The sequence below is a fragment of the Lagenorhynchus albirostris genome, chromosome 10, assembly GCF_949774975.1.
Source record: "Lagenorhynchus albirostris chromosome 10, mLagAlb1.1, whole genome shotgun sequence".
In the NCBI taxonomy this organism is placed as follows: Eukaryota; Metazoa; Chordata; class Mammalia; order Artiodactyla; family Delphinidae; genus Lagenorhynchus; species Lagenorhynchus albirostris.
In genome coordinates, this window is record NC_083104.1 from 96,774,395 (window position 1) to 96,796,490 (window position 22,096).

General features: G+C 42.2%; 2 protein-coding genes across 4 annotated transcripts in view; both read left to right on the plus strand.

Annotated features, from left to right (window-relative positions):
- MAK (male germ cell associated kinase) overlaps nt 1-17,302 on the plus strand; it is a 40,916-nt gene extending 23,614 nt beyond the window's left edge. The window contains exons 9-14 of one of the 3 annotated variants that reach the window (XM_060164280.1): nt 2,133-2,305; nt 4,305-4,453; nt 8,329-8,460; nt 10,126-10,200; nt 12,783-12,902; nt 17,148-17,302. In XM_060164280.1, the coding sequence (XP_060020263.1) occupies nt 2,133-2,305; nt 4,305-4,453; nt 8,329-8,460; nt 10,126-10,200; nt 12,783-12,902; nt 17,148-17,302 (804 nt within the window). The remainder of the gene's footprint in view (nt 1-2,132; nt 2,306-4,304; nt 4,454-8,328; nt 8,461-10,125; nt 10,201-12,782; nt 12,903-17,147) is intronic. The other 2 variants (XM_060164281.1, XM_060164282.1) reach the window with 2 other exon arrangements.
- NEDD9 (neural precursor cell expressed, developmentally down-regulated 9) overlaps nt 1-22,096 on the plus strand; it is a 503,823-nt gene that overhangs the window by 407,270 nt on the left and 74,457 nt on the right. The gene's annotated exons all lie outside the window — the stretch shown is intronic.

Here is a 22,096-nt window from a genome sequence, read left to right on the forward strand (position 1 = left end):
CATTACTTCATCTCTTTGATAGCATGAAAGAAGACCCTGTCACCTCCTTTGCTGAAGGCCATATAGAGTACATGCATTCGCTGTCTGCTTTTTATGAAAAATGGTGGTCTGTGTGATCTACCACCTTTTTTCATTAGTGCTCAAAAACTTTCTCTTTAATAACTGATGTTAGAATCTTTGCCCTCATCTGGTACCAAACTTATTAATGTGGAGTTTGCAAAAATCCACCTTCTACTTTATAAAAATTATTAATATTTATCCCTTTCCAATCTTCTTAGACATGAGATGACTTGATGTTACTGGCACTGTTCAGCAGGACCCTAACATACAGTTCAAATGAAATGATAAGAGTCTCGGCCTCAGCCAAGTATGACTTTTCATTAACTCTACTCACCTGGGGCTTTAGATCTTCTTATTCTCCTTAGTCTGGGGCTCATTCTCTCTGACCAAGAAACAAGAGTATAAGAGAAGTTGGCAAATACCACTTTTTGTTCATCATCCATCACTGTGGCACCATCAGCTTCAAGCAATGGCATATCCATTCTTTAAGCATCGTCTTACTTCAAACACAGCTGTATTTGATGACCTTCCTTCCAAATTCCCCAATTTCCCATTGCATTTTGGATTTTTCAGTTTATATGCCCCCAAACCACCCCATGGTCTGCCCCAGACCAGGTCTTCTTCCTCATTCCTTATTTTTGTTAACAGAGCTACCATTCGGAGACAGTCAGGCTCACATTTTTAAAGCCATCCCTGCCTTGCCTTCTCTGTGTCCAACAGGACTACATTCAGTGACTTATGACAGAACCTGACCACTGTGGCTTAAACCACGAGGGGCTGTTTTCCTCTCATAGCGAGAAGGTGGGGGGTGGGTAAGCCAGGGCTGGTGCAGCTCATAAAAGGAGCCAGACTGCTCTGTCTTCCTGCTCTACCACCCTCCTCAGCAGGTGGCTCTCGGTCCTGTGGCCACACCTGGCTGCTGCTCCTCTGGGGTTGCATCTGCCTTCCAGAAGGGGGAGAGCGGAAGACACCGGCACAGGCCGGCAGAGCCTGAACTGTTTCTCGTGGAAGCCCCTCCCAACAGACTTGCACTTACAACTCACCGGCTAGGTCGTGTCCCATGGCTACACAGAGCTGCAAGGGAGGCTGGCATTTCAGATCTTTTACGTGGGCACATTGCTGCCCTGAACAAGATCTTAGTGAGGAAGCAGCATCTGCTACACTCTCCTTGGCCTCAGTTCGGAGAGACAGAAAAAAGTCCAGACCTCTTATTTCTTGTTAACAGCAAATGTATTCTTTCCTGACCATTCCAACCACCATGAATCCGTGGCTCTTGTTACCGCGTGCCACTGTTAACTGCAAAGGCCTCCTATCTGAGGAGCAGGACCTTTCTCGAATGCTGCCTTTATCACATCACTTCTTAATCTCAAAAACATCCAGTGTTCTCCACTGCCCATAGGACAGCTGCGATGTCCCAGGCATACAATGAAGGCCCTTCATCATATAGCATCGGCCTGTCTTTACAACCCTGTCCTCCCTCCAGCACGAACCATCTGCTTCAGTAAACGCAGTCCGCCCTTTCCCCGTGGAACACACTTTGGCACTCTCCTATTAAAAAGCCGCACTCTACGCATCTCCTCTTCCAAACTCTAGAATAACAACCACAACAATAATACCTAACCTACAGTAACGCTTATGTGCCAGGCCCTATCCTAAAAACTTTCGATGCATTTTACTATCAAATCCGAAAACACTAAATTACATAAATACTGTATGTCGCCATTTAAGGAGAAGGAAACTAAGGCTTTGAAAAGTTAAGTCATTTGCCCAAAGAGACACAGCCACACGTGGCAGGTTTCCAGATTACACTTCAACGAAGAGTCAATTCTGATCCTACGTATTCAAGTCTCCCCCAACCCAAGTTCACAGAGATCTGTCCTCTCTCAATTTCCTATATTTTTAGCATGCGCTACCTATTTTCCTTAATACTTTTAAATATGTATATATGTTATCTCCTTCACTGTATGGAAAGCTCCTTGAGGATGGGGACTCTTAGCCTCAAATACAATAGCTTGCACATAAAAGGCATTCAGCACCCGACTAAAGATGACAACACCGTTTTCCCACCACAGAAGCCAAATGGCACTCTGGGCCATAAAGGTGCCAGGAGGCGTTGGGGTCAGGCTGTGTTCAAGGCTGAAGACGGTTGGGAAGAGTTTGAGGAATGTGACTTCGGGGTCTCCCATTCCAAGAAGCCAAGCATGCGCGTTTTCAAAGAAACGAGGAAAACAGATTCTCCATCTTGGTAAGATTTCACATTTCTCGGGAAAATACGTTTTCATCAGGCAGCAACTTTACTCATTACGTATAAATGAGTGTACATGTTAAAAGACAAGAAGCAGCTTAATGTTGTTTCTCCTGTCAAATCCAGACCTCTGTGCTCACCTCTGAAAAAGTAAGACTCTGAGTCCCTCACAGTGACAATGCCCGGCACCAGTGGCTGAGCGTGTGTAGAGGGAGTTCTAGTTCAGTTTTTCGTGTCCCCTGTTCAATTATGATCCCCATAATTCCCATTTGAAATCCACATGCCTCTTCTCAGACAGCAAAGCACAGTCTACAAAGGTAACGGCTTCCTCTGGTGGTGCTGTTCAGAGTTAATCATTTACTTGCTTGCTGTTCTCAACTTTTTTGATCATTTTCTGAACTTTCCCTGGAAGCTTGGTATCTCTAGCAATCCCTTTTCAGTTGGCATCATCATGAGTGCATTATTCACCTTTGAGGTGAAGATGGGTGAAATTTTGGTGAATATTTTGGGAAAATATTTTCCTTGTCCCTGCCCCGCCTTGGAACAGAAGAGGAACAGGGAGAAAAGATGACGCAGGAGTCAGGGAAATTTCTCTCATAGCTGTTTGGCACTGTACGGCGCAGAAGCCTTCACTTTGGAGAACACATACCTCTGAGGGTAGATGAAGACTTTCCGTGGGGAGATAATTCTCAGTCAGTCAATTTCCAGATCCCCAAGTTCCACAGCTACTCCTCCCTAAAATCCCCAAACTTGAGAAGAAACAGAATAAACCTGCTTAATCCCCCTTCCACTTTTAAGTCAGAAAGTCACACCTCTCAGCCACTTCCAATCTTGCCGGGCATGAGGGTGTAACAAGCGTTGGGGTGCTAACCAAAGGGACAGATCAGAAGACTGGCTCTTCACCCTTCCTGGTCCTATATGTATTTCTCTTAAGGGGAAAACCTGGCATTTAGAAATAGGGTATTTTAGCCTGTGTTGGAAAGCAGGGTGTAAACACAGTGGCCGGAAATGAGTAGGGCTGTTTCTAATGAAGGGGGCTCCCTGTGCCCAGGGCCACCCCAAAGTGGCGGCCAGCAGTCCAAAGGGCCAATCACAGCAGTGTCCATCCCTCAGAGAGTTGACGTGGTAAGCAGGACTTTCCCGGGGGGAACCGCGGAGGCCTGGGGTCAGACAGGTGACGAGAGCTGGCCAGGGGGGCCAGGTCTCTGCACGGGAAGAGGCCCGGTCACAGGTGGGAGAGAAGGTCGTGGTGCAGGGCTGCACACAGAGCGACAGGCAGCAAAACCAATCGCAGCCCCATCCTCTGGCAGCGAAGGCTGCCGCTCGGACAGATGGCCTCGGGAACTAGACAGAGCTACGCCTGGATGCCGGAAGGCCTCCGTTCCTACACAGAACTGGGGCCGTAGGAGGCCGGGCACTGGGGGACAGAGGCACCCCGCCAGGCACCCAGCCAGGCGCTCGCCACCGCCCGAGTCGATTCTGCCTTCTGGGGAACAGGCACATCTCAACAAATGCATGATGTCTCTGTATGTCATTAGGCTCTTTGGAAATTCTGTTTGGGGACTTTCCTAACACTTCCCCACTTCAGTTCTCTTAGCCCAGTCTGAACCGTGTTCTAACAACCTTAGTGGTTACACACTGCTGGAGTAGCCAGCTGGAGATGGCTGTGATTCTCTTCCCTTCCAACATGCCATCTTCCCACACCACAAATCCACAGCTGCGGCAGTCGCAGGAAATATGGAAACATACTGCACACAGGCAACCTGCTGCTTAGTTACAAAGCCTTCTGCCTCATACTGTCCAGTATTAGGAAGGATTCTCTGCACTGCCCGATATCTACTCGGGGAGAGGGGCTGTCATTTAACGCTCCTATCAGCAGAAGGTCTCTGATGGAAACCACTGACTGGCTCGGAAAGATGGGCGGCGGGTGGGCGAGAGCATAGCAGCCGTCATCTTCCCGTTCTTCACCCGGTGATGCTACTTTATGTTGACTTTCAAGGCTTCCAGAGTCAGTACCTGCAGGCCCCAACCACGCAACAGAGGAAAACAAGAACTTACCCCCTGCTATTTCCCTAAAATCTGATTCTGAATTGTCAACTGCTTCAACAGCTAAACAGTACTATTTGAAACAATCAAGATACCTTCCAGGTAAGCAGAGAAAATAAAATGTTTCTTGGTAACTAGAATAGTTAATAGGTCACGCTCCAGGGTCTTTGAATCTCTGAAGAAAGGGCACCAGTGAAATACAATCATAGCGCTCTTTGCGGGCTCAGCCTGTCGCCGGGACGTTTCTGGACCTCCTGCCTCTGTGAAGTCTGCTCAGGAAATGCCTGGCAGCCACCAATCAAGATGGTGAGGATGCTTCAGAAAATACCACCCTCCCCCACCAAAGCTATGCCTTCTGTAAACTGTATGCAAACAATTCTGCACTCCCATTACCAGTTCTCATAAGAGGCAGAATTTTAGTAATACTGTTTCCTAAATGATCTGATTTGTGTTTTTAAAAGATCATTCTGGCTGCTAGGTAGACCACGCTAGGGGCTCAAAACGGGTAGGGGACTGGGCGAGGGGCCCAAGGAGACTGGTCAAGAGGCCACTGCACACGTCTGGATAGAGAGGGTGATGCCTTGTTCCCTAGGACGGTGGGAATTAAGTGGGAATTAAGACCGTAAGAGAGGGTGCACTTTTGAAAGGTGCAAAGACACCAGTTGGTTAGTAAGTTTCGGTGCTGAAACCATGAGGAAGTTCTGATCTGACTGCAAAAGTGGGGGTGTAAATAAAGCTTCCAGAACACAGATTCATGGGGGACACTTTTCCCTGTTTAAAAAAGAAAGAAAATTGAATTCATTTCACTAAAATAAAATCAGTGCTTCATCTTCGCTGTAGAAGTGCGCCCTCTGGTGGTGGGAGAGGGTATTGTAAAATTTTTAGCAGACACCTGTTTTCCCAGCTCTGCTCCCCTCATGCGGTTTTCAGGAACGCATTTCAGGGCACCTGAGACCCATCTGATCATTTCCTTTTTCACCAGAAAGATCTAACAAATTCTACTAATTACTCTGGGTCAGAAGCATGGCTGTAATTGAAGCCTAAGAAACAGACTCAAAATTAGAACGAACTGTTTGAAATCTAAACCTGAGCCTGACTGTACCCTATTTTGGCGTGTTTGGTCTCAAAGATGTGGCCCCTCTAGAGCTGGGTGAGATCTGAAACGAGAACTGAGCTCAGTTCAGTCACTTGGACAAACATTTACTGAGCACCTATCGTGATCCAGCAAGTGCAGAGGACAGAAATGCAAAGAAGAAGTGATCCCTGACATTTATTTATGGTCTGTAGTTAATTCACTGAATATCCTCAGGAATAACAAAGAGTATTATCTTTGGGGGGGCCTTCCTTTTTTTTTTTTTACCATAAAGCCAAGTATTAAGGTCTTATTAAGCATCAACTTTTAGGATCATGGGAGCTCTAGAAATGTACCATATAATTTCAGGGCAGCCTGACATTACACTACAAGGATTGGCAGATCTGTGACACTGGCCTTCAGGGAGAGGGACGCAAGAGTCATAGTTATTGACCTGCTACTGACCGGCTGTGTACTGGAGCACGACTCTGAGATTCTGTTTTCTGTTACTTAACGATGGGACTGCAGTCATCCATCAGCTCGCCCCGTAAGCCTTGGGTACTTAATTATCACAAGGTAGTTGTTGCAAATAGAGTATACAGTGGAGGTGCTAACGATCTCCGCGGTGCCCTCTGCTCTCCCTCCCGGCCCCAGCACTTTCGAAACCCTGTTCTGTGGATCCTTCTCGAGTCCCGTTATCACTTACGGTCCTTCCTTCCACCCAGTGTATCCAACGTCCTGTGTCATTTGTATATGTGCCTCGCCTACTGCGTTTTAAGTTTCTTAGCGAGACCCACGAACTCCCCTGTGATCCGCTGCCTGCTCCCCTCTCCAGCCTCACTCTGGGCCACGCCCTGTCCCTGCTCCATCCTTGCCGAGGACTCCGAGTTCTTCCCCTTCCCAGGTCCACTGCCCACACTGACGCCTCTCCCAAGAACACACCTCTCCAACTCCTACCCAGTCCTTATCATGACTCACATTCCAGCTTAAAGTTACCTTTCTAGAAGACTGGCTTTGTGGCTTCTGTTTTCTGCAGCCTCAGCACCAGATTCTTCTGCATAATTTGCACACTGCTAATTACTCACCTAATTATAACTGTTCGTCTCCCTTCTCACTAGAGTAGATTATAAGAGCCACAAGGGCAGAAACTGGTCTACTTTGTTAACCACTTTTTCTCCAGTGCCACACACACTGCCTGGCACGTGGTAGGTGCTCAGTAAATATTTGCTGACTGACTTTTTAATATCCTTTGAGGGGACAGGATGATAGTATATTAATTTTTGCTTCTCTTTAACGGTGTTTGGTTATAGAAGGTACCCCAGAAAAGCTTGTAAACTAATACATGTTTTAAAATTCCAGATATTGTCTATTTCCAAGAAAATTGAAATCTTTTAACAAAGAGTTAAAGCAATTATTTTCAACAGTGTAGTATGTATTTACTGAAAAACAAAAAAGACTAGGGATATCGCAAGGCTAATCGTATTAAAATAATTTAAGCATTCAGGGCCCATTCTTTGTGGAACTGTATTTATAAAAAATATTCACCTAAAGAGATTTGTAGTTTTCTCCCCTGACCTTGCACCTTCTTTGGGGGTAAATATCGTGTGTGTGTGTGTGTGTGTGTGTGTGTGTGTGTGTGTTAAGATGTTTTTAACCTGAGTAACTGCTACCTAGTGCATCTTCTTTATTGTCAGGGAATTGTCTATTATAGTTCTATTTGTAGGTATTTTATTAGAAACCAAAATCCATAAAGAGCAATATCCTATAATAAAGGGAAATGATCTACCTGATGGAGTGTTTCCTTAGAGAACTGACGACAGGTAACTTTGCGGCTTGGTTCGGAACCACCAGGCTTGTTTCTGGCTTTAGAACAAGGAATATTATTATATGTCTCATAAATGTGAAACCTTGCCAAGGAGTCCACTTTGGGAAAAGTCAAAGCTCCCTTGAAACAGGGACTGACCCTCTCTCTACATTATTAGCAGTCCTCGGTAAGGATGTTTTTTCTACACTAAAGAGAACTCTACATGTATGACCCAGAGGCTTAGACAGTGTGATGTCTCTGGCGTCTGCTAAGCTGAACCCAATTTAATTATCAGTCAAAAGAAAGCAAGTTCAGGAAGTTCTCAAATCTCTTAAAACTAGGTTAAAACAACACCCTTTGACCACTGGGACCAAAGTCCAAGGCCGAGTCCACATTTCACAGATTTCAGAAAATCATAAACAACTAGCTGTTTATATTTTACTAGATCCGATATGCAGATAAGCGTCACACATGGATCTTCACGTGTACTTCCGAACTCCTCAGTCCCCCTGGGTTCTTGGCCGCTCGTCTGGTCCCAGCTACCCCATTGCTCCTCAAGGGCCTGGCACAGAGCAAACACTCAAAATAAGCGTATGACATGGAAGTGTCTTTTGGAAGAAAATGTTTGTGCCACCTCAAATTTTAAGAGACATTTAGGGCTTCCCTGGTGGCGCAGTGGTTGGGAGTCCGCCTGCCGATGCAGGGGACGCGGGTTCGTGCCCCGGTCCGGGAAGATCCCACGTGCCGCGGAGCGGCCGGGCCCGTGAGCCATGGCCGCTGAGCCTGCGCGTCCGGAGCCTGCGCTCCGCAACGGGAGAGGCCACAGCAGTGAGAGGCCCGCGTACCGCAAAAAAAAAAAAAAAAAAAAGAGAGACGTTTAGCAAGAAATGTCCAATGTTTATCATTACTTGTATTACAGAAAATAACTTACCGTTTCTAAAAGACACCGTGAGGATTCCAGGTTATTGTATTTAGGGCTGAGGATCATGTGAGGGTCCATCAAAAAGCAAGTATTTGCTATAGTCTAGTTTGAACGTATATTTTTCCTTCAAGTGTATGATCGCACTCTAACCTTTGAAATGGCTGTTTTGTTCTTCTAAGGTGTAAACCCCAAGAACGTGTCCTTGACAGCCAGTGGGAAGGATACGAACCCATACACCTGGAATAGCCAGCTATTTCCTAAGTCGCTGGGACCCACGGGGGCAGAACTTGCTTTCAAAGGGAGTAATGCAGGTAAGGCAAGACTACATTTAAAGTATGAACTTACACTGTTTTCCTTCTGCGGATTTTTACTTTTAAATGTTTCCCTTTTCCCCAAAGTATAAAAATAGGTGGGGTGCTAGTCAAAGGACTAGTTTGATATATTGGTGCCAGTGTTGAGAAAGTGAGTAACTCTGATGATTGGGGAACAACTAAATCCTTTTTAAGTCGAGTGGTTTCCAGTTCTTAGCTTTCAAAAAACTGAAGGAGAACCTAACTGAGTTATAGCTAATAGATAATTAAAAATCATTTGTGAAAATAACACAATACTGTAAATCAACTGTACTCTAATATAAAATGAAAATTTTTTTGAAAATCATTTTTTATGAGATCACTATGTGATATTTGATCTGTAACTGTGAATAGTGTTCAAAGACTATAGTAACAGAGCTATAACAAAACACCTTTCATTCCCTACTATGCATTTACAAGATTTCTCCTTGCTTCCCATCTTTAAAAAAATGAAGCTGAATCCTGTCTGATTTTAGCAATAAGTAATATTTATTGATGGATACATGAACCACTTGAAAAAGGTCCCATCTTTCTCATTAAGAGATGAATTTCCAAAAAAAAATCTGACTTTTCACTTTTAATAATCAAATTCTATAATATTCATCTTTTTTGATAAATTATATACAATGAATCATTCTAACTATAATTAACTTAATCCAGAGAAAAGTATTTTAATATACTTATGGTTGGTTATAAGAAATTTTTTTAAAGGTTTCAATCTATACACATTTTTTGACTGGTTAAAGACTTTAAAATTATACTCAGATAAAATCTGGGAGCTGACATATGAATGAAATAAAATTTTAGAGAGAAAAGGGATTCATGTGAAATTTCTACCTGTTAAAAAGGACTGTGGTCATGTATTTCTTTTTTTTTTTTTTTTTTGGCCCTACCACGTGGCATGTGCGATCTTAGTTCTGGACCGGGGATCGAACGTTGCCCCCTGCAGTAGGAGGGCAGAGTCTTAACCACTGGACCACCAGGGAAGTCCCATGTGGTCATGTATTTCTTAAGTCAGTACTGGTGAGCATAAAATCACTATGGTATTTAGATTCCACTGATTATATTTAAAAGAGAGATGTAATAGTTTTATTTTTAAATGTCTCTGATTACAGTATGCCAGAAGTTAAATCCTTTGCAACTGTAAAACTTATGAGGAAACATTTTAGATATCAGCTTAAAGTGTCTGAAGAGGTAGAGAGTTCTTTCTTAAAAAAGATGTAGGTGGTATTGGATCAGAAGAGTTTGAGGGTCACTGTGTAGCAACTGAGGAGTCTCCTGAGGTGTTCTGATGGGACATCAAACGCTCTGGGTATTGTATCCATTTAACAGTGCTGTGGCACTGCAATTTGCTAATTTTTTCTCAGTTATTTAAAAATAATATTCACTGAACCAAGTGGTTAAATACAATCAGGTGAAATGACAGCTGCACAACTTTGAGTCTCGGGGAAATATACGACTGACATCAAATCAAAGCTGAGACAGCACCGGGAACATTTTCTCGGAGAAACACTTTAAGGTTTCTTTCTGCATCTTTTCATTAATCATGGAATCCATTTTTTCTCTGCTTTTCCTATAACATCCTCCTTATTGTTCATTCTTTCCTTCCATCTGCCTTCTCTTTAGAAGAAAGCATAATTAAACCAATTGAAAAACTATCATGCAATGAAAGTTTTCCTGAAAAATTACAGGACTCACAAGGTAATTTCTGGGCCTTGTAGATGAGTACAATTAGTTCTTTGAATCTCCTGTCCAATTTTCTTCTCAACATCGACCCCAAATCTTGTCATAAAAGGCTACTACGAAGGCCAAGGTCACCTGCTTTTAGGGGTCAGATCAGGACTCGGGCAGACAGAAGTGTCCACACCACCAAGAACCTCTTTCTTCGGTAGTTGGAATTCTAAGAGTAATTAGCTCTCAAAAGGCTCTATGCTTGTCTTCTTAAATTAATTATGACAAGTTAAAGAAATCAAGCAAATCTACTAAAAATAATTAAAAGAATATTTTCTAATTTTATAATCAATATTCCTGGAAATTTTTTTAAGTTCTGAGACTCATTTCTGAGCATGAACCATCATTTAAAAGAAAAAGTTAACCAAATTCACAGAGATGATGGATTTCCTAGAATTTTGCTGTCAGTGGTTTAAACAGTGCTAACTATTGGCTCCAACCTAAAAATTTGCAGCTCACAAGGTACTTCAAATGAAAAGCCAAAATAATTTAAGAAGACTTAATTTTCTATGCATTTTCCCTTAGCAACTTCTTCCTCCAATAGGAAGAAGCATCCTGTAACCGATCAGTGCATGGGTTTTAGAGCCTGACGTGTCCCTGTTCAGTCACTCACTAGCCTTGTGATCTTGGACAAGTTACTTGGGTCCTCTAAGTCAGTTTCCCCGCCTGTAAGACAGAGGAAATAATACTGACCGAGGCAGTATTATACGACCACCCCTAGGATTTTTGTCACACAATAAGCATTTAATAAGTGTTTGCTCTGATGATGGGGATGAGGGTGGGAGAGATCTTTTTTATTTTGGCCATGCCACGTGGCACGTGGGATCTTAGTTCCCTGACCAGGGATCGAACCCGTGCCCCCTGCATTGGAAGTGCAGAGTCTTAACCATCGGATTGCCATGGATGTCCCGGGAGATATGTTCTCAGGCTGCTACTGAATGGGATTACTGCCTTGAACTTTCAAAAAGTCTTTTGAAGTCTTCTGATTCGTGAATTAGAACGAGTACCTCAAGGCGAAAAGAAAGGACAAATGAGGCAGCAATGCCTACGCAAAATTCAGCAGTGTTAAAAATCGTAGGAACTGATAACGTGTTTCCTGTGTGACGGCCTTTAGGGTCTGATAAATAACACTGCCGGTTGACATGTGTTGGTCCAGGAGCAAACACTTATTGAGCGCCTGCTACGCACAGCACCGTGACAGACGTCAGGGACACAGGAAGGCAGAGTCCAGCCTGTGGTCAAATGACACCATGTGAAAATAAGCTTCAGTCGTAGCTGCCAGAGGAACGGTTCTTTGAAACCACCAGAGCCCTGATTCACCTTCTCACTGACAAACCTGTCCCTTTTCTGGTGTAGCCAGGCTCCTTAAAAGAGAAGTTACATTCATTTTTCCTCTGATTTCCACTTTACCCCTCAGCTCACTGCAGTCTGTCCTCAGCTTGCCTCGGGCCACTGAAACAGCTCCTGCCGCGGTCTGTCCTGCTAGCGGCCAAATCCCAGGGCGGTGCCAACCCCACCAGACCTCTGCCTTATTTGCTGCTCCTTCCTCGTCACACGCTGTCTTCTCTGGGGCTTCCAGACCCTATTCCTACCGTCTACCTCTCCACCCTCTCCCCAGCAGGGTCCTTTTCTTTTCTCCCCCTTAGTGCTCTGTTCCCCGGGTTCTGTTCTGTCCTGGGTCTTTGCACATCCCACAGTCCCTCTGGGCTGGCTCCTCCAAGCCCATGGCGTCATCACCGCCATGCCCCGATCATTCCAGATCTCCAGGCCTGCTGGACCTCTGTGACTTGAATCTCCCATGGGCACCAGGTCTTTACCCCACACTTGACTCTTCCCCTGTATCCTGTTCTCAGTCACCCACGCTACAGACTTAGGGGTTTATGTTACTCTCTTTCCCACCCCTCCCACCCCATACACCTGCTGGTTCCCTCCTCCATCCCTCCATGACGGTCTAAGTTCAGACTCTCTTACTTCCTCTCTCACTTCAGCTACAGCAGTGCCCGCCTGACTGGTCTCCTGCCTTTACATTTCCCCCCAGATTGATCATTCACTAATAGCGATGAGGATGGTGACAGCTGACACGTGTTGGACAGCAGAGCCTATGCTAAGTGCTTTGCATTCACCTCATTCAATCCCTACAACAACCCCTATGAGAATAGGTGCACTTATCAGGGTGACTTTACAAGATGAAGAAGTGCTCAGAGAGCACCGCAGGGATGGGGGCTTCCTGGCAGGAAATATACTTTCAGGTTAAGAAGTGGAGTCATAAAAACCTGGGTACATTCAGGGGGACACCTTGGGTTCATATTCTAATTTGGTCACTTACTAACTGCGAGAAGTTAGCGAAGTCAGGTGTGGATAGTAACATGCATCTAAGAGGGTTGTTATATGGACTGAATGGGAGCATCTGTAAAACCGTAGTGCCGCGCATGAAATATAGACGATGCCCCCAAAAACAGAATTTAGAATTAGTAGTGGTTGTAATCAAAGTTACTCTCCGCTGCTTTAAAATATTAACCTTCTGACTCTGAAACTTTATGATACGTCACTAGGAAATCTTGGAAGTTATGCTACTTACAATCAGTCAGGATATATTCCTTCCTTTCTCAAAAAAGAAGTGGGGTCAGCTGGCCAGAGGATACACTTAGCACCACTCGGTGCGACAGCTTCAGGTAAGAACAAGTTCAGATACAGTTTTTGAGAATTCTGATCAGAAAGGAGCTTTTTAAAGTTTATAGTCACCTTTCCTGAGTGAAGACTTTTAAATTAGTCGCAGCTATCAACTGAAGTTCTGTTTTTGGCAAAATGTCCCATCTTTCTCCCAAAGATGTGGTTTGCGAGTCTAATAAGAGGAGCTGCCTCTGATTCAGTGGTTCTTCTCGGTCAGACACACAGATTGTGCCACCGAATCCTCCCAATGACCTGATGAGGTAGATCTTTTACAGGTGAGGAAACTGACATGGAGTAATTTACCTAGGGTCACACAGCCTGTAAACAGCGGAGCTGGGATAGACAGTGTCTAATTCCGAAGAGTGTGCTATGCTACACGACGAGATGTGCGAGGATGCACTTTTCAGAGCTTCCCGCCTGGTACCTGGCACGGAGCGGAAAGCGCAGCAGATGCTGAGACTCTGTTATCTATCAGTTAATGGGTAGTCCCTCTGCAGCTCCACCTTAGGGCTTAGAACTAAACTGCGGCAGAACTTTGACTGGCTTTTGCTCTGTCATATATTAGGTGGTGAAGTTTTATTCCCCACCCTCCGACGCTATGACTAATTAGGTCACCTGCTCTGCAGTGGCGTGGCGTGTGACAGCCACATTCAGGGGGACGCTCTTGAAACTGATGTGAGGATTCTGTACTTGAGTTGACCAGATCTGACTATGAATGTTCTCTAAGTTATTTCAGTCTAAAATAGAAACCCTTCTTAAAGCACCTAAAATAAACATTGAGGCAGATAATTACAAGTTTGATAAGATATCTAGTTACAGTTTAAGTTAAAAGCTGACTTCAAAAGTCTTCTCCCAGTCTGTCCCAGCCAGGATCTTATATTATAGAACTCCTGATTACAGTTACCAGTCTTTAAAGTTCATGCTCTTGGAGCTAAAATAGTAAAAAGCACTGGACTTCCGTAATTTTTTATTTCTTACCATGGCAGAACTGCTTAAGCAGTACTCAGTTACCTTATCTGCGAAAAGAACTGCTCCATTATCTCTCTGCTGAAACAAAATATATAAACAAACATTTTATATACAGCAGTAATTTTTATAAAGCCTTAAATACTTTAGGGCAGCCTTATCATGAGTCATTAGCCACAGCTTGGTAGCAATTTTTAATATGAAGGCAGAAAATCATAACGTCTCAAATTATTTTGAGTACCTGCTCTTAGAAAGTGCAAGTGGGTATTTTTGAACATATTTTTATAAGGGATTGGAGGCCTTTATATATTAATTATTCTGTCAGATTAGCATGCATATTCCTGTTTTCATTTTTTTAAGTAAAATGCTTTCTCATAACTTTTCATCTCTTCATTTTACTCTGCTTAGACTTTCCTACAGATCGTGATAGGAGGAAAGGTATAAAAAAAAAGAAGTAAATATTAATCATTCTCAAGTGGTCAATGCAAATCCTTAGGAAAACACTGTTCTGTAAGAGATGTGTCTTCCAGCCCTCCCACTGGTGTGACAGTTTCCCACAAGAGAATACAACCAGGTCATTACCGTATTTACTCGACTATCTCCCCTTCTCTCAGCCTCCCTCTCTACTCTTCTTCCTCATCCTCAAGTCTGGAGAAGAAAAATCACATTAATTTCTTCCTCCCTCCCCATGTCATCTATCAACCCAAACCCCCTCATACCTCCTTGTCCCCTGCTAGAGGAGTGACTTCTTTCAGACACAGCCGCCCTCTAGAAGCACGGGGCCCTGTTCTACGTGCTGTACATGCATTAACTCACTGAACTCTCTAAGACAGAAGGTACCATCATTATCTCCATTTTACAGAAGTTTTCTTGCTATAAGTTATATAGCAGTGACACAGATTACATTCTTAACCAGAGGCAAACACCCTTTCCTGCAGCAACACTTCCTACAAGAAGTTAAATGCCCTTGGACACATGCAGGTTTTAAGATAAATGCACAGCAAATGTTAGAGGGCTGCCAGCTCCGTTCTGGGGAGTGGTGAGGTGCGGGCACAGCCAGCTGCTGAACAAAGCGTTTCTTTGCCCCACATGAGACCTGGGCCCCTCTGTCAGCTACTAAGTTCTTCACCAAGGGCGCTGGAGTCCTAAAACTCTTGTTATTTCTCAGAAAGGAATCCTAAATGTCAACACTACCGCCTTACTGGCAAAATGATTCCCTTTTCAAAGAAGGTTTTACAAATGTTGGCTTGGACACAGTTTCCTTCAAATGCATTTAGGACTTAGACTATGTCATCATCTGGAAAAAAAGCTTCTCTGGATGTTACTCCCCAGACGCCTCACTTCTCACCTACTGTTAAGCTTAAGGATGGGTTTTCCCTTCTCCTTTCTCTCAGTCATGGGGACTTATTGTCTCCTCCCTCCTGCCCTCCCCTCCCACGTGCTCTCCTCTGCCCATGGTACCATTTTGATGTGAGTGCACTAATTTATCAGACTGATGCTGGTCTATAGTCTAGGGGGTTAGGACTAAAGGGCTATTCCTAGAAAATACGGTGCACTTAACTGGCCCTTCTAGACACTGTCCCTGTCTTTGTTAAGGAGATTTTTATTGGCTTTGAGAACTTTAAACCCAGTAAGAGTGAGATGAACTGACCCGTCAAACCAAGGAAGAACTCTTGGCCTCCTTGTCCCAACTGAACCACAAAGCAGTTGGGGTGACTGTCACCAGGGCAGCTCCTCACGTAAGGATTTGTCCCCTTTAAGCTGAGGTTAGCAACACATCAGGACCCACGTGTTCCCATAAGTTCCTCCTATACTTCCAATTCTACAGTAAAAATAGAAGAAAAAACTGGGAAAACCATGCCAATAAATATAGTATAGCTAGTGTTAGGTGTACAGAATGGTTAGAGGGCCATTTCAAAGTTGACGCCTACAGAGTATAATCCAAGAATGGCAGCTAGCACATAGTGTGAAAAGATATTTAAATCCCAAACAGAAAGACGGAACATCAGAGAGAACAGCTCTGAGACCTAGCTCCCAGCCTGAAGTGAGGAAGGGCTGAAGGAGGGACTGAGGATATTAAAGTTTTCTTTGAAATGATTTACTGCTTTGTCATCTGACACGTTCAAGCAATCTGAGCTTATAAATTGTTCAGGTAACAAATGTCTAACACATTTTTCCACAAAATTTTCATCAGCCAATACATGTACGAATAAAACAAACCTTGTGATGAAAGGTTTGGGATCCTAAGAATGGCTCACTTTTCAAAGGGATTCTGTTATCATCCATCGATTTCCCAGTAAAACATGAAGTTTCTTGACTCCAAAACCCACATTTTCGTGTTTAAAGAGAAACCTGCTATGTGACCCCACCTGTGTGGCTCCATGAAGCCAGAGCTTTACAGGATTCACAATTCTGAATACACTTTCTGTAGTGATACTGTGCTCAGCTATTATTTAGATGTAACCGCAGTGTGATTTGAAACAGTCACTGACACTGTGGGTACTGCCCATCGAACTTAAACCAAGGAGTTGTTCTTGGTCATCCAAGTTGGCATTGCCTACCAAAATATGATGGGCACTTCAGTGAGCCCAAATAAGAAACAGGAGCAGCGTCAGAACTATAAACCAGAAATTATGGCGCTTAAGCTGCTGAAAACGCTAACTGGTGTCAGCATAATACTACAATAGAATTTTTGGCTTATATATATAATTTAAAAAAAAAACTTAGAGAGCACTGAATTCATCTTTTAAAGACAAATTCAGATTTTTGGACTTCCCTGGTGGTGCAGTGGTTAAGAATCCGCCTGCCAATGCAGGGGACATGGGTTCGAGCCCTGGTCTGGGAAGATCCCACATGCCGCAGAGCAACTAAGCCCGTGCGCCACAACTACTGAGCCTGCGCTCTAGAGCCCGTGAGCCACAACTACTGAGCCTGTGCTCTAGAGCCCGTGAGCCACAACTACTGAGCCTGTGCTCTAGAGCCCACAAGCCACAGCTACTGAGCCCATGCGCCGCCACTACTGAAGCCTGCACGCCTAGAGCCCATGCTCCGCAACAAGAGAAGCCACCGCAGTGAGAAGCCCGAGCACTGCAACGAAGAGCAGCCCCTGCTCGCCGCAACTAGAGAGAAAGCCCGCACGCAGCAATGAAGACCCAACACAGCCAAAAATAATTTTTTTTAAAAAGATAAATTCAGATTTTCCCCCATAAAATGAACTGCTTTATTTTGAATGTAATAATCATCTGAATAAAATTCTAATTTCTGATTCTGCTTTCTTTCAGAATATCCCTGGAACACAAAAACTGGTCAGGGGCAGTTTTCAGGACCTACTTATAATCCTACAGCCAAGAATCTAAATATTGTGAACCGCGCACAGCCAGTCTCCTCCGTGCACGGGAGGACAGACTGGGTGGCCAAGTACGGAGGCCACCGATAGGAGTCTGGTGTGAAGTCCCACAGCATCGCTCCAGAGTCTGTGCAAGTCCCCTGACCCCGGGAAATGTCTACAGATGTCTACTTCTACTGAGTTCTGGAAGAAATATGTAATAGTGGGTACTCTGAAGAGCAAAACTCATCTCCTATTTTCTTTCTTTCCTAGAAATGAAATGCATTTTCTGAGCGTCATTGCCCACAGTGCTGATACATGGGTAGGACTTTACTAAGTATTGAATAAACTATTTGCCAAAGTGTCAAGTATTTGATATACAAATAGATACTAAGTACAATAAGAAGCTTTTTTAAAAAAAATGCCTCCAGAAATAAGTGTTTAGAGTGTTTTATATTTGCCCAAACTATTTAATATTTCATTGTTTAGCCTCAGAGGTTTGTTTTGTTTTGGGCTTTTATAGCAATTACATAGATGTCTGTGGACTGTCAGTTACGGTTCTTATTTGGCCAAGGTTCTACACTACCATTTTGGCAATGGCAGAAAGATGGTAATTTATCATTTTTCTACTTTGGAATTATGGAAGCAATGATAATTCTAATCTAAAGCAGGACATCTTTCTTAGAAATAAGTATTTCTTTAACATAGAGATGTCAAAATCACATCACCTGATTTTAGTGAAGAAAGAGTCGATTGTTCGATTTTGATCAATACAACTGCTATGAATTCGTGGTGACTATCAAACCCAATGGCTTGATGACTTCCAAATTAACCAAGTCAAGGTTCTGTCATCTTCACATCAAGTGTGTTCATCAGACTTTCAAAATACATTTGTTTCCATATTCCCACGAGGCACAAAGATGAAGTATACCAGCTCGTTCTCCAAAGCAAACTCTTGCTGCTGCTGCAGACAGATCAGACTCAGCTCTGACCTTCACACTTGCTCTGAAGAGCAAATGCATTCAGTTGCTATCGCAGTGATTTCACTTACTACATGTTTTCTTAGTTTTATTTCTAAATTGGTAGTTAAAATAGACATTTTGAACTTAGGACTACTCTATTCAAGCCTGTCATTTTACGAACTCGATATTCTTTTTAAAGAATAATGTTATCAAACTGCTCACTTTTTATGTATTTTATGACTTTGTAACAAATGCTAATGTAATTGGTATCATCTTGTGGACATTATACAAAGGCATAGTAAGAACATGGTATTTTTGTACAGAAGATTCAGCTCACCTTCTTGAAAAATGTTAACATCTAAAGAGTAATTTATGTTAGTGGTAATGGTTATATATATATTTGTACAGTTTTAATTAATGTCTCAAAGCAAAAATATTCTTTTGTGTTGCTGGGAAACTTTTAAACTCCAAATAGATATTAAAATTAATATGGTTAACTAGTGTGTTTTCCTTACATTGTTAAACTTTATACTTATACTCTGAGGCCTTTTTTTGTTGTTAGTCAACTTTTTTTTTTCTTAGCAGTTTTAAGTTCACGGAAAATCTGATTGGAAAGTACAGAGTTTCCACATACTCCCTAATCTCCCCGCTCCTCAATTTTCCCTATTATAAATATCTTGCATTAGTGTGGTACATTGGTCACAACTGATGAACCAGTATTGATTCATCGTTATTAATTAAAAGCCATAGATTACATTAGGGTTCACGCTCTGTGTTGTACATTCTGTGGGTTTTGACAACATGTATCCACCAATACAGTATCATACAAAATAGTTTCACTGCCCTAAAGATCCTCTGTGCTCTACCCATTCGTCCCTCCCTCCCTCCCTGCAAACCTCTGGCAACCACTGATCTTTTTTTTTTTATTATCTCCATAGTTTTTCCTTTTCCACAATGTCATATAGTTGGAATTACGAAGTATACAGCCTTTTCAGTTTGGCTTCTTTCACTTAGTAATGTGCATTTAAAATTCCTCCCTGTCTTTTCTTGGCTTGATAGCTCATTTCTGTTTATCACTGAAGAGTATTCCATTGCCTATATGTATCCTAGTTTATTTATCCATTCACCAACTGAAGGACATTTTGGTTGTTTCCAAGTACGGGCAATCATGAATAAAGCTGCTATAAACATTCATGTACATGTTTTTGTGTGGACATCGGTTTTCACTTCACTTGATTAATTGCTGGATCGTATGGTAGGAGTATGTTTTGTAAGAAAGCACCACACTGCCTTCCAAAGTGCCTGCGCCATTTCTCATTCCCACCAGCAGTGATGAGAGTTCCTGTTGCTCCACATTCTCACCAGCATTTGGTGTTGTCAGTGTTTTGGATTTTGGCTGTTCTAGTGTGTAGTAGTATGTTGTTATTTTAATTTGCAATTCCCTAATGACATAGGATGCGAAGCATCTATTCACATGCTTATCTGTCATCTGTATATGTCCTTGCTGTCTATTCAGATCTTTTGCCCATTTTTAAATTAGTTTTCTTATTGTTGAATTTAAACAGTTCCTTGTATATTTTGAATAACAGACCTTTATCAGGTTGTCTTTTGCAAGTCTTACCTCCAGTCCGTGACTTGTCTTTTCGTTCTCTTAAGGTCTTCTGCAGAGGAAGAGTTTTTAATTTAAATGAGGTCCAGCTTACCAATTTTTTATTTCGTGGATCGTGCTTCTGGGGTTGTATCTAAAAAGCCATCACCAAACCCAAGGTCACCTATGATTTTCTCCTACATTCTAGGAGTATTACAGTTCTGCATTTTACATTTAGATCTATGATCCATTTTGAGTCAATTTTTCTGAAAGGTATATCATCTGCTGCAGATTCTTCTTCATGTTGATGTCTATAGTCCAGCGTCGTTTGTTGAAAAGACTTTTCTCCACTGAACTGCCTTTGCTAATTTGTCAAAGATCAGTTGACTGTATTTGTGTGCATCTATTTCTGGGCTCCCTATTCTGTTCCACTGATCTATGTGTCTATTCTCTCACCAATACCACACTGTCTTGATTACTATAGCTTTATAGAAGTCACCTAAGTCAGTCCCTCAACTTTGTTTCTTCTCCTTCAATATTGTGTTGGCTACTTTGGGTCTTTTACTGCTCCATATAAACTCTAGAATCAGTGTCAATATCCACAAAATAACTGGGATTTTTGACTCGGATTGCAGTGAACAAGCAAAAATACAGATCAAGTTGGGAAGAACTGACATCTTGACACTCCTGGGTCTTCCCACCCATGTACAAGGACTATCGCTGTATTTTTTTACATCTTCTTGGACTTCTTTCATCAGTGTCTTGTCATTTTCCCCATATAGATCTTACACAGATTTGTTGGATTTATACCTGTTTATTTTAGTGCTAATGCAATTTTTAATTTCAAATTTGAATTGTTCATTGCTTGTAAATAAGAAAGCAAATGACTTTTCTATATTAAAGTTGTATCCTAATTCCTGTTATAATCACTTATTAAATCCAGGAGTTTCTTTGTTGATTCTTTGAAATTTTCTACATAGACAATCATGTCATCTGCAAACAAAACCAGTTTTATTCTTCATTCCCAATCAGCGTACTTTTTATTTCCTTTTCTTTCTTATTGAACTAGCCAGGACTTCCAGTACAATCCTGAACGGAAGTGGTGGGAGTGAACATCCTTGCCTTGTTCCTGATCTTAGCAGGAAAACATCTAGTTTCTCCCCATTAAGAAAGATGTTAGCTGTAGGGTTTTGGGGTTTTTTTAATAGATTTTCTTTATCAAGTTGAAGACATTCCTCCCTATTTTGCTGAGAGTTTTTATTATGAATGGTGTTAGATTCTGTCAAATACTTTTTGTGCATCTACTGATAATCACTGATGATACAATTTTTTTTTCTTTAGCTTGTTGATGTGATGGACTATATTAATTGATTTTCAAATGCTGAACCAGCTTTGTATACCTAGAATAAATCCCACTTGATCATATTATGTAATTCTCTGTATACATTGTTGGATTGGATTTGCGAATATCTTGTTGAGGATTTCTGCATCTATGTTCATATGTTTATATATATATATACACAGAGAGAGAGAGAGAGAGAGAGAGAAAGAGAGAAAGAGAAAGACAAACTTTTCTCTAAATTTTAAAATTTTCAAAATCAAATGTTAAAACAACATAAGTATGTGAAGCAAAGATTAACCACAAATACAAGAAGAAATTGAAATAACCACAGAGTGGGAGGTTTTTCTTAGAAAACAGATCTAGAGGCCTTAAAATAAGTACATGAGTAACACAGTAAACAAAATTTACCCAACATACATACTATATAGAACTTTGACTAATAAGGCAAAATACTATACATGTAACATGCACAAAAAATTGACCTTATGTTAGGCCAAAAAGAAAATCTCAAATTCTCAAATGCTGAAATATGTAAGCTACAACTTTTTTCCACAGTTTAATAAAAGTAGAATAAAAAAGTATGCCTCCAAAATCATCCACTTAAAAATTCAAAAACAGGGCTTCCCTGGTGGCGCAGTGGTTGAGAGTCCGCCTGCTGATGCAGGGGACACAGGTTCGTGCCCCGGTCTGGGAAGATCCCATATGCTGCAGAGCGGCTGGGCCCGTGGGCCATGGCTGCTGAGCCTGCATGTCCGGAGCCTGTGCTCCTCAACAGGAGAGGCCACAACAGTGAGAGGCCTGCGTACCACAAAAAAAAAAAAAAAAAAAAAAAAAAAAATTCAATAACATTGTTCTAACCACTACAAAGTCAAAAGGGAAAATCAAAAATGAAATAAACATCCTTTAGAAATGGACAGTGACAGACCTCTGTATTAAAACCTATAAAACTCAGTCAAAACAGATCTCAAAGAAAAAAAATTATACACTTGTTCCATTTATGAGGAAAAAAAAAC